Source organism: Cryptotermes secundus, unplaced genomic scaffold (genome assembly GCF_002891405.2).
Source record: "Cryptotermes secundus unplaced genomic scaffold, Csec_1.0 scaffold10, whole genome shotgun sequence".
NCBI classification, from domain to species: domain Eukaryota; kingdom Metazoa; phylum Arthropoda; class Insecta; order Blattodea; family Kalotermitidae; genus Cryptotermes; species Cryptotermes secundus.
Window position 1 is genome coordinate 676,721 of NW_019735554.1, and position 13,270 is coordinate 689,990.

The following is a 13,270-nucleotide window of genomic DNA, read 5'->3' on the forward strand; positions in this document are numbered from 1 at the left end:
GAAATACGTGCTGCATTTTCATTGCCAATTTTCCTAATCTCTGTCAAAATTCAGAGTTAGTGGCTATTCAAGATCATCCATTTCCCCACTTCAAAACCCTCCACATACCATGTTTCTCCTCCTCATGAGTCAATCACATATGCTAGCCTAACAGCAAAGGAATGCTTCTACCCATGTCTTCATGTGCATAAGCTTCAGCCTACATACCACACAGTCACCACATTTACATCTGTTCTACATCTTTAAGATATTCAGCATAACAGAAAAAGCAAAGAAGATTGCTTTCATTCTATTAGTAGCACATCAAAATCATTTCATTATTGCTGATAACACAATCACCCTACTCTATTATAAGAACCTCCCCACAGTGCATTATAAAGACCTCAGTCTGCTGCATTTTTCTGCAACTGTGGTTTGTTCTTTTTCAATTTGGATCCACTGGTAAAAATTCCATGAAAAAAACTAATTAAGTGGATAACTAATAAACTTGCTGGTAATAGAACCTTAAGTTTCAACACTAACACTAGAACAAGCTATCTGAGCCAGTTTTATCCTACTGACGCACTCATAAAATACGCAGAGACTTCAATAAGTAAGGGAAAATGGCGTTATATTGAGATGCACATCATATATACAGATCCAAATAAGATGTTATTTGTTGCTGTCTCATCAAAAAATGCAGGGCAAATCATGATATAAAGATACAAAACAGATGTTTTGAAAATGTGGCACAGTTAAGATATTTCAATTCAATTCAATTCAATTCAATTCAATTCAATACTTTATTATTAATGTGCCGAGTCAACAGCCGCAAGGCCAATTACAGACTCAGCACAGTGTAGATGACTGAATTACATTACATACAAACTTATTAGAAGTCAAATACAAAATACAGTTAAGTAATTGGAAGAAATAATAACGAATAAATGTAAAAGTAAACAAACAAATAAGCGATAATTATAACAGTAATAATAATTCCATTATCATTAAACTAAGTGCTATTACGAATAGAGGAATGAAACATTAATATTTAATCAAGAATTAAATAGTATAGATTTTCTGAGGAAAANGCAGGTAATGCTTGCTACCATACAGTCCAGAACCTTTTTTCTTCTTGTCTGCTGTCCAAAAACAATAAAATTAGAATATACAAAACTATAAATCTGCTTTGGCTCTGTATGGGTGTGAAACTTGGTCTCCGACATTAAGGGAGGAACACAGGCTCATAGTGTTTGAGAAAAGGGTGCTGAGGAGAATATTTGGACCGAAGAGAGATGAAGTGACAGGAGGTTGGAGAAAACTGCACAGTAAGGAGCTTCATAACTTGTACTCTTCTCCAAGTATAATTAAAATGATCAAGCCAAGGAGGATGAAGTGGGCAGGTCATGTAGCACGAGTGGGGGAGATGAGGATTGCATATAGGATATTGGTGGGAAAGCCAGAAGGAAAAAGACCACTGGGAAGACCAAGGCGTAGGTGGGTGGACAATATTAAAATGGATCTTAGAGAGAGAGGATGGGATGGTATGGATTGGATTGATCTGGCTCAGGATAGGGACCAGTGGATTGCTTTTGTGAAGATGGTAATGAACTTTTGGGTTAAGTCACCATTCTCTGCAATGCACTTTTCACATCTTTCAACAAGCTTCTATTTTCCAGTAGAAAACAAAAATTTTTGGTTGCTGTCAAAGCCAGAAATGCACAGTCTCCTCTGCCTTGTTGTCACTGTGAAATCTTCGTCCTCGCAATGCTTCTTTAAGCGTGGCAAACAAATGATAGTCAGATGGAGAGAGGTTTGGATGGTGGTAACTGTTGCAGCAGCAGTGTGTGATCACACATTCTCATGGAGAAGAAGGACATTTCTGGACAGAAGTCCACGATGACAGTGAATTGCAGGCTTCAGTTTCTCTTCCAGTATGGCGTTGTACCTTAAACTGTTGAATGTCTCTCCTTTCTCCTAACAGTGTTCAAGAATTGGTCATTAATATCCCAGAACAATGTCAGCATGAGTTTACCAGCAGAGGGTGCCGACTTGAATGTTTCTTGGCATGAGAGGAAGTGTGTTGCCATTCCATGGATTATCTTTTTGATTCTGGTTCACAATAATGAACCCAGGTTTACATCCCCCACGATAATGCGCACAAGAAACTCTTCGCCCTCAGCATAGGAACATGTCAAGAAAGCTCTGCAACTCAATCCACAGAAATCTGCCTGTTCTCACCAATAAGTGTGTCCATGTGGGCAACATTCGCATCACTGACAGCTGTGCACAGGCGACCTGAGCAATGTTCATCAGTGACAGATGTTTGGTCTGAACCATTCTTCTGTGAATCTCCCTCAATTTCGCTCCTTCTGATGACAAAAGTATTATTACATAATGCCACTCCTCTCTGGTGCAATTTTCTGGCAGGGCGGCCATGATTCTTGCACTGTGGTTTGTATCACACTTGTCCTGTCATCAGTTGCATGCTGTCAGAACCTGCCCTGTAGATATCTCTATATGCTGTAGTAGTTTCATATGGTTGTGTCCCATCCTATCAAATATCCGGTCTATCTGCCATTACTTAATGAAGTCCCCTCATATTTCTCTCAAATCCATCACATTTTCTCTCAGCTTCTTTTTCCTTCTTTCAAATATCTATATTCCAACAGGTTTCACTATACATACCTTGTTTCCCTCAATTTAAGAATATGGTAACACAGAGAACAGCACTTGCACACTGTCACAGCTGAGGTTCTCAAAATGACTACGAAGAGTACTATCTTCTGGAATGTGAGTCCATACAGTCTGGCAGAAGTTACCAACCTCTCCTGCCTCCATTTTCTGGGTCAAAGACTAAGACAACCAAGCAACAAGCAGGAAGCAGAGTGCTGAATGATCTACCAGAACTACGTGACATCACATCCCAAAAGATAGTCCTCTTCAGCACTGGTACATATCATATGCTGAAGTATGTCACTCTGTTCTTCAGTTTGGTGAAGATTAAGGCAGAAGATTCTAAGAATTCAACACAGTTCCTTTCCTGTAGAAAGATAATTCACTTATTTGTTTGCATATATCTAGTTATATGTCACAGCATAAAACAATCATGGTAGTAATTAATTTTTCACAATAACTGTTTGTTAAAAAAAAGTTGTACATAAATAGTACACAGATCATTTCACATTAATGACCATGTTTATTTATCTTCATACCTTCATAAGCTGCTCTTGCTATGGATACAATATCTGTGATGTTCGGTGTGATTTTTATAAAGAACGGAATTTTTATAGCTGCTCTCACCCATCGGCAAATGTTGAGGACAAGTTCTGGATCCTATACACCATAAACAAATGTTACATATTATGCCTCTCCCCATTGCTTTAATGTTACTCTAGATTATGCCTTCAGGAAGGCCTAGAGCTGAAGTACTAGTTTGTTCTGATGATGTTAACTTGTTGGAAGGAAATAGCATGAATTTCAATGCAGAAATTATCCTCCTAAAGGCCAACAATGAAATCTATAAGCAAATTAAGTATAAAACTAAGCACATGTACCATGACACAGAACCAAAGTCATAAATATTACATGTAATACATCATCTGAGAATGTTTCAAAATGTTCCTGAGAAAAATAATGGATGAAATTAGGTTTAATATGAAATTATGAAAAAAAAAAATAAATTTAGGAAATGTTTGTTATTTTTCAGTTCAGAACTGTTATCATGAAGTCTGCCTTCCAGAACACAAAGTACTAAGAGATACACACAGACAATGCTGCCACTTGTGGTCTCTTCCTCTGATGGAATAAAGAAAAATTACAAGCTGAAATGTAAAAAACTAGGATGGCTGGACATATGCCTAGGACATGGGAGATAGATGAACTCTGGCCAACAAACTTCTTGGAAAACAACCACTTCTAAGACTGAAAAGGAGATGGATGGATGACATGAAGCTGGATCTTAAGGAAATTTGTTGTGATTATGGGAGGAGATTGTAACTGGCTCATGATCATATTCAATGGCAGGCTTTAATACAGCTGTGTTACATCTTTGGGCTCTTACCAGAGAATTAGTCACTTAATGAGTCAGTTTCGAATGAACAACAAAAATGACGTACTTTATAGTGTCTAAATATACCGCATATATTTGAGGCACCCAATCACTGAAGAGGATGCTTTACCTGACCACATGCCAGCCCCATGCCTGATTCACCCATCCCGTGTGGACATGACAAGTTGAGTTCAAGAGCATCTGCCCCAGATGTTTCTGCTCTTTGGCAAAGTTCTGTCCAGTCTGAGGCGCTGTAGGAGCACATTACACTTGCAATCACAATCTGGAAAAGGGTTAATATAATCAGCAACAGAAAGAAGAGAATGAAACAGGTATACGATACCACATATCAGATTGGAGAATTATGATCTTATAACAAAGTACATTATTAGGAGAAGGGTTTGTACCTTGGACCACCTTACACCGTGACCGATCTTAGACATTTGGTTGTTCACGGTGGAAAATTTGGGAGGGATGGAGAAAAAGGTTTGGGGATAGGAAACAACATATCACAATTACTCATTTTAGGCCTTCACAGTAATTAATTCTTGACAGTAATTCCACTCTTGCATTGTTGTCTTGTGTGGTTGTGGGTGATGTTCCTAATAATTCGGAGGTACATCCTACTTAATCTTCAGTGTCATGCATGAGTTTATGTGTATACAGAGGATACTGTTTCAAAAAATGGAAGAAGGGCAAGAAAGTGGGGATTTGTGCCTCATCTGGTACAACAGGGACAGCACCTAAGGAAAGTTGTGCAACCAGCCGAGGTGAGGGCAACTGATGTTACCCATCCAAATGTCTAGGCTTCTGTGCTGTAAGTTGACTGGTTTGGAGATGGTGGCCAGGTTTTAGTGGGGAAAGGGAGGAGGGAATGGGCCTGGACAGGGAATAGGTTCAGACCCTCTCCTTGTCCAGCTAAAGAAATAACAGATTTGAGAGGAATATTCTTCTTCATTACGTGAGCAGTACACAAACAATTTTAGGACTTAATTTTATTTATTACCTTGTGCACATGTTACAATAATTTTATCATTCTATTTATGTACAGTCACCTTCCATTTCCATACACTGTTTTCCATTAGAACATAAGTTCGACAAATCCATCTATGCACACTTCTTTTGAAGGAATGTATTGAAATTTCTATTCTTGTTGCACAGTGCCTCTAATTTTGGCTTAATGAGTGAGACTTCCCAGTTCTCACTGAAGCAGACTGCAAAAGTACTATGATCAGTAACCGTCAAATCCACTTCAGCATTTAAAGGCTATTTCAAGATTTTTCAATTTGTTATCTTCTCAGGTCCAAACTTAACACTTCGCGGACCGGCAATTTAAATATTTAAATCACCCTGGAGACCAGCATTTTTAAACCTACTACCCTAACTTGTGCACTGTTCACTTTAAAAATTAATATAAAATCTCCTAATTAATTTTATGAACTAAAATTTTTGGAGAACACTTATCAATGCTCCTAGAAGTGCTTGAGAGTGTGATATTTCTGGAAACATTCCCCTTTATGAAGTGGCATTACACAGAACTTGCACATGTACAGTCATACTCCTTTTGTTGTGTACTTCGCAAACACGGCATCGCCTTGAAGGCTGCTTCCCCTTGGCATGTTCACTCTTCACACTTTTCACGAGGGTATGTTTCCACATATCACCCGAGAGTTGCCCAGGGGGGGTCCACATGAGGCGTGAGTGGGGTGGGAGTTGATGGACCCGGTCACACTAAGTCTGTGTCTGCTGCCGGTTCTGCCACCACAGTCTGGTCTGTAGCCCAGGCTTTTGTCACATTCAGCAGAACTGTCTTTTATTTCAATTTTGAATGAGGGTTTAGATTTTTGAAAACCAAAAATGAATTGAAAATGGCACAATTTATAAGCCACAAGGCAACTTTCTTTGTCCACTTTACTGTTTTCCAAGGAAGAGAATAATAGGCCAAGTACTGATCGGCTCTATCAACTCCCTTCATGAACATATTATACTCAGAAATACAAACAGACTTCTCTACCTGTCCATGTCTCCTTTGAACAACAACCATGCCTGAATTGTGAATTGTGGAAATCATATTCACAACATGAGTATCCCTTCAGGACTGAAGAAGAATATCCCCCTATCTCATGAATGTGGTTTCACCATGTTTCAGGGATTTACATTCCTCTTTCAGATCTGGAAGAAGGCCTCTGTTCACCCTGATTGTTCCACAAACATGTACTTTTCTCAAAAGTAGGTGTTCTGCAGATGCCACACTGTTACAATAATTGTCTTGATAGACATGGTAATTTTGATCAAGATAGGGTTCCAAAACATAAAGAATAGTTTCTTGTAATTTCTTTCCTTCACCAGAATAAATTTCTAAATTTCCAATATAGCCTGAAGTGCTTTCACTAACTACATGAACAAGTAGGCCATAAGTTTCCCAAGATTATATGTTCGCATACGAAGCCTTCCCCTTCAAGGAATCACAGATTCATCCAAAGACAGTTGCTGGTTTGGCTTATAAACTGTCTGAAATTTCTGAACGAAAAAGTTCAATAAGGGCTGAATTTTGAAAAGCCTGCTTGTTGATGGTGTTTGCAGTTCATTATCATTGAAATGCAAACACCACCGAATTTGCTCAAATCTCTTACAGCTCATTAGTTTGCCAAAAACTGGAATTTCTAAAAATGGATCTGTTGACCAATACTCTTGTCAGATTTTCCCTCCTTGTATGGCCCATTAGAAAGATTGCAAAAAAATTTCTCACTTCTGCTGAAGTGACATCAACCCACTTCAACGCCTTATAACTTCTGTCATGATGTTCACAGTGTTGGAGATAGTCTCTGTTAGTTTCCTAACATAGCATGTCAAACGAACTATCTCCAAAAAACAGTTCCACTACTTCAGGAACTTGTGTTGGGTCCGATGGAATTTGCTTCACCCCTGGATTTCCAGTAAACTGTCCCAAAGCAGGCGTTTTGTCTACTTTTCCCCATGTGGCTATGCCCGCAATGTTGCTGCCCGCACATTCGTTGGAGCTACAGTCACTTTCACTTTCAGTGTCTGTGGTCACAATTTTTTGTTTGCCCCTGCCACACTCACTATCAGATTGTGAGTCGCTATCACTAGCAGACTCACAAGGGACGTCAGATAGCTCATTGGAGAACAAGTCAGATATTTCTTGTTCTCCAAGAAAACGCTTGGACCTCAACTTCTTCCGACCTTGATCCATTTTGCACTAGCAACTTCCTACCTGGTGCATGCAGCTGGAAGATGAACAAAGGCATTTTCTTTTGGAGTGGGAAAGGAAAACAGTTGGATCATAAACAGCGGGGTCATGTTACTGACTACGAAGCAAACATTCAAGAGGTCTATCACACACCAGTCATGCGTCTGCCTGGCGCCAGTGCAAGGTATAGTGTGTTTCAACATAACATGTCCTAAAATCATAATAATATGCCACCGGTCTGCTACGTTTAAAAGCACTGGGCATAAAAATATGCCACCAGTCTGCAAAGTGTTAATTGTTCTTGGCAGCACAGCATTCATGAAAAAAGTTCCATTATGACCAATCTGGTTAATTTCCATGCCTTCAGACAGGTAAGTAAAAAAAAACTGTTCACTTTCATTTAATATTTCTTGCATCATCCTGCATAATTTCCCTTTACAAAAGCTTTGCAATTTTGCAGTTTCCTTAGGATATGTCAATTTTCTCCACAGCCACTTAACAAAGAGATAATCATTTGTTCATATCTGTGATATCCTCTGACATTCATAATTCATGAACATATTCATTACTGACATATGTCATAAGAAATACTATGGAAGGTAAGGCCACATAATCTGGTAGTAGTTTACTTTCTCAAGTTCTACCAGATTATGTGGCATCATATCCCAAACAACAGTAGCATTCATAGCCACAGCTGTGAGAATCTCATATATGTGACAACAGTGTACCTCTTACCTGTGGGTGAACTGAGCAATCATATATACTGACAAAGTACAGAATTCCTGTTTTGAAACTTGATGAAGGTACAGCTATTTCTATATCCTTTACTTGTAGAATAAGCACTATCTGTTGTCTTCTGGAATATGTTCTGTGTAATCTGGTAGGTCATCATCAATGTTTCAGAGGAATTTGCTACCTCTAACTACCCTGAAGATGCTGGCAGAATATTCCTATGAAACACCACTATCAATCTACAACAATACACAGCATGACATCCCAGATGACAATAATCTTCACAGTCACAGTTGTGAGAACTTCAAATATCTGAAAGCATTACCTTTAATTACAAGCTGTGTAACGATTTTGTATGAATGTTCCCAGTTACTGAATATCTCAAGTGGCCTCCGTAGTCTAGAGGTAACGTTCCCACCTCATGACTCGTAGTACACGGGTTCAAATACCCAGTGGAGGTCGTCGAATTTCTAAGGGTGGAAAAATTCAGGGAACAAGTCCTCTGGGAGGGACTTTAAGCCGTGGGTCCCGTGTCGTAGCTTTACGGCATGTAAAAGAACCTCATATCTCCAAAGGAGGTCACTGAGCCAAATTCAAGGACGTTTCCCGCCCAACAGCAGTCTCTAATACCTCTGGTAGATGGGGGAAGCATTATAGATACCTCTCACCTAGTAGAGCCGGTCTCGCTGGCTGGGCGGGACTGATGGTAAGCACCAGTACCGGTAGGATATAGAGACTGGTAGAAATCATAGAGGGAAGCACAATGGAACAGTACAGGTCTCAGTGCATGGGGAAACCCACCCTCTCATAACTAACTAATTAATATCTCAGGGTATTTTTTCTCTACATTTAAAAATGTTGAGTATCATTATTACGCTAATTTTCTTTTTTTCTGTCCTAGGTTTCATATGCAGCACATAATTCAGTCCAAATCTTATCTGTCTAAAGTTAAACGACTCGAAAGAAAATTTTCAGCCTTGTATTATGACAGATTTTGAACGGTATATGTGACAATAAATATGAAGGCACACTAGTTAAGTTAAATATCCTTTCATCACTGCATTCCAGGTGAAAGTACCCCAATGCCCTACTTCTTATACATATTTTTGAAAGGTAAATCATCAATCCACCTGTTTCATATATCCTATAAGGTTAATCAAAGACTTCCCATTATTTAACGTACACAGCTACTATCAGGCCGGTCCCATAACAAAACATCAACATCTTCAAGAAGTACTGACTTCATGTACCAGTATCAGTGTTTCTCACATACATTGTTCACTAGTTTACATCATAATTTGCGTTTCCATCTTTGCTTCTCATATCCACCATACTCTCACCACTTTTCTCACACACCATGTGCTGATCAGCAGCATTAGTCTGACAGGAACACTCACAGCAATACAATCTCGTACAGGTTCTCTTCTGACTCTATGTAACATTCACTTTACTTCTGCTATAAACTCACTGCCACATCTATGATACCAAGTGAGAAAGCTAACAGGCAATGAGCAGTTCCAAATTAAAGACTGAAAATAAGAATTGTTGATAATTTTGAATCTGACAAATAAGCATTTGACATCTTATATGAATGAGGAATATCACAACAGTATGAGCTATAGCTGATAAACAAAAACATGAAGGCTTGCAAAATTAGCCGTGTCTGGCACAGCTAAATGTTTCAGAATCAGAAAAAAATGTTTTGTTGAAAATGGAGAACTTATTATTAGGAATATTGTATCATTGCATCATACTGTTGTATTATACTGTTGTTCTTATTTTGCTTACATGTTTTAGCCTTTCAGCCATCATCACGTCTTGTACATGTACAATGATGTAAGCTTTTAATATACATATAGTATATCTGTACACACATTGATTTCACAGAAAACAAAATAATAAAAGTTGGTATTAATTTGGATTTGTCATAAACAAGCTAGGAGCTAACATGAATTTCACATTGATGAGGCAGAGGGCTAAGAAAATTTTGACAATCTCAAAAGCAGTGAGAGAAAATGCCATACTGAATATTTTGCATGTAATGGCTCATTCAATAAATTTAAATTTAGGACTGGAATTCATTTGGTTGTGGATCAGCAAGTGTACATATCCAAGCAGCAGTGTTTTATCAGTGAGAATGCATGAATTACTGAGGAACTTGGATAAAATTCTGAACAAGTTTCCAACAAAAATGAAATGAGGTTTTTCTGAAATAAGATGTCCAACAAAAGACTTAGCACAAAAGGAGAAGAAGATATTTCCTGGTCATAAGCTCTCTATAGATGAGAACACATATGGAAGCTAAAATTTCCACTTGCTTCTGCTGTTCCTTGATTCACTCACTCTTTGACCGTTAGGATGGAGGCAACATATTCCTGTGAAAAACATCAGGCTCTCTCTAAACATCACAATGTTACAGCCCTGAAGACCACACTCTTCACAGCCACCATCATGAGAACCTCAAATCCAACAAGAAATCTTGCAGTTAATGAGGCCTCCTCATTCCAAGAGTGGTTCTGCCATTATTTTTGTCCTGCAGTAAAGATCTATTTCAGGAAGACCAACTTGACACTAAATGCTTGAAGGAAACATTGGTGAAAACAAACCTAATTCAAGGGAATGAATCTTGGAAAGGTTTAATTGTTAAGAATGCTATCAACATCACTGTAATAGCCCAGAATAAAGCCCATTCATAGTGCATGAATGTTGCATGGAGAAAGTTATGGCCTGTATGTTTTGCTGATTCCCCTGCATACCAAGAGGAGAAACCTTTAAAAAATGCAGGAAAGGGTTCTTAAGCTGGAAAGCATTTAGGCTTAAAGTCAAAATTTCTTATGCAAAAGAACTGTTACAGGCACACACTGAAGAGCTCAACATGCAAGACCTGGTTCAAGTAAGTTAATTCAAGACCTCAGATGAGTCACTTGAAGATCAGGCAGTGACTTACATGAAAACCTGAATAAACAGATCCTCCAGGGTCATTAGGAATGTGGAAGCTTGCCTTCACTGCTACAAGGAAGACATGAATGAGTAAAAAGTCAGAATGCAGTCAACTGTAGGCTCATTTTGCAAGAAGAAAAATTATGGCTCAACTTCTGGACTGTAAGTCCCTGACATGAAGAGGGGAAGTGATTCTTACTTTAAGCAGTATTATAAACTAATATACACACTGCATATTTAAACTGATAACATTATTGATAAACCAACGTTCATTACCGTTTATTACCCCAAACAAATGAGTTTCAGTGCTCTACTTTATGATTCTCCTGAAAAAATTACCAACATAATGCACAAGAAACTGCTCTGCAGCCATCATTCCTTATTGATCACACTTTCAAGGAACCAATTAATGACTGGTTTCAAGGCCCTACTGTACAATTAATCATGTAATAACAACAACATCCTGCTGCACAATAGTAACTGTGCTCAGGAATCTAGCAGAAATAGGCTCCTGGATAAGTTAAGAGAATGTTCAATATTTTCTGATGGAAAAACAGCATTTTATCTCATATTTATATCTGAAACATATAAAATAGTGGCTTCATCCACTTCTTTATGATATCTCTAATTCAATTCAGTCATTACCTTGTCTGGAAAGTCCTTCTTCAGCTCTGCTATACTCTGACACCAATATGCACAACATTTCTCTGAGATGAGCTCAATGTTCAGGAAGGAGCCCTGCTGTGGACCATACTGGTGACCTGATGTTGTTCCTCTCACAATTCTTGGTGAAACATTAGTCACAAGGTCCTGTAGCAATAAGTCAGCAGAAGTGTGATTCGTAAGAAAATGATTCTAACATTCAGTCATCATGAGATACAAACAGACATGCCAGTTCTTTGACCAGAATGTGGTTGCTTTCCTATAAGTACCATAACACTAAATAACTTTCCCGGGGAGTAAAGCGCGGCCGGTAGGTAAGGCTGACAACCTTACTACCATCGTTGAGCTGACTGTCTAGATAATTGGGACCCACAACGTCTCACAACCCTATGGGCCTTCACGGCCTGTTACAGGGATAGCTTTACTTACTTTTTTTTACTTTTTACCATAACACACAGCAACTAAATCTCTAATGAAGGCCTCACACTCAGATTAAACTGAAGTATATTCATGTATTTTTCTTTCAGACAAGGAAAATAAGTATTTTCATTCTTACATAAAATTACATTATAATTATTTACATTCTTACATAAATTTACATTATAATTATACATGCACATACACATTCATGTGGACCTGGAGAGTATCATGGTAGGAAATTTCACTTAATTACTACATGGAATAAAGACACTTCAGTATTCTTCACATTCACACAGAAAGCTACTGATGACTGATTCAAAATCTCCATTTTAATTCATAAGACCGCCTTTGATTGTTAATCAAAGATGTTTGGAAATGTATATATAGCACAGTAGTTACTTAATAACCTCAAATCTGTATGACTTAAGAAAAACTGCACTGAGTATAAAATGTGTGTCCTGTCTTGAGGTGTTCCTTACAAAGCATAAAATCTGTGCAATCAGTAGACTTTTGGTGCTTACTGGACAACAGACAAATCTTTCTGAAGAGTACAGCTCTTGACAAAATCAACATTTTGGATTTGGGCACCTGGTGCATATACTGTTGTTATGTTCCCAAAAATACTATCTGTGACACTTTATTTCGGTAGATGGTTTCCAAAAGTTACTAAAATTTAATAAAAATCACTGTAGCATTTTTTTTTTTGTGCGAAAATTGACATTGTGTTTTGGATGCTCATCTGAAGGGCCCTTATTTTTGGAGGTCTGAGTGTTTTTGCCATTTCTCTTCCATGACTTAATCAAGTTATTATTTGATTAAGATGATTATTAGACATTTACTCATATTAATTTATTATGGTTTACAAATTTACTTGTGGCTTACACTTTTGGCCATTAATTCAGCTATAATTTATGATATACTTAATGTTGTGTTTGTTTTTCTTGTACATGCAAGCCCATCAGAGTAGGGTTCTGACAGCTGTTTTTCTCTCACTTATCTTTGAGTTGGAAGCTAAGAAGCAATATGCCCAGCAGGATGAAGCTTTGCTGATGTGGGCTTGCTGTGCTTGCCAACAAGGAAAACATACAATTTTTAATAGCACAGTTAAACCAGTCTTATTCGCAGATGACACTAGTTTGGTGATTAGTAGCAATAATAACTTACAATATAATAGGGATGTGAATATCTCTTTTGACTGCCTTAATGAGTGGTTCAAGTCAAACCTGCTAACCCTAAACTTCAGTAAAACTAAACATGTGCAATTTGCGGCTAAG

At 38.1% G+C, this 13,270-nt stretch overlaps 1 protein-coding gene across 4 annotated transcripts in view; it reads right to left on the bottom strand.

The window, feature by feature from the left end:
- Nucleotides 1-13,270, bottom strand: part of LOC111869516 (dihydropyrimidine dehydrogenase [NADP(+)]) — an 86,463-nt gene that overhangs the window by 24,754 nt on the left and 48,439 nt on the right. For all 4 annotated transcript variants that reach the window (XR_002843678.2, XM_023861095.2, XM_023861094.2 and 1 more), the window contains 3 exons: nt 11,559-11,723; nt 4,161-4,313; nt 3,195-3,315 (listed from right to left, as the gene is read on the bottom strand). Coding sequence is in view for 3 of the 4 variants with exons in the window: in XM_023861095.2 (XP_023716863.1) it covers nt 3,195-3,315; nt 4,161-4,313; nt 11,559-11,723 (439 nt within the window). In the remaining variant the exon portion in view is untranslated. The remainder of the gene's footprint in view (nt 1-3,194; nt 3,316-4,160; nt 4,314-11,558; nt 11,724-13,270) is intronic.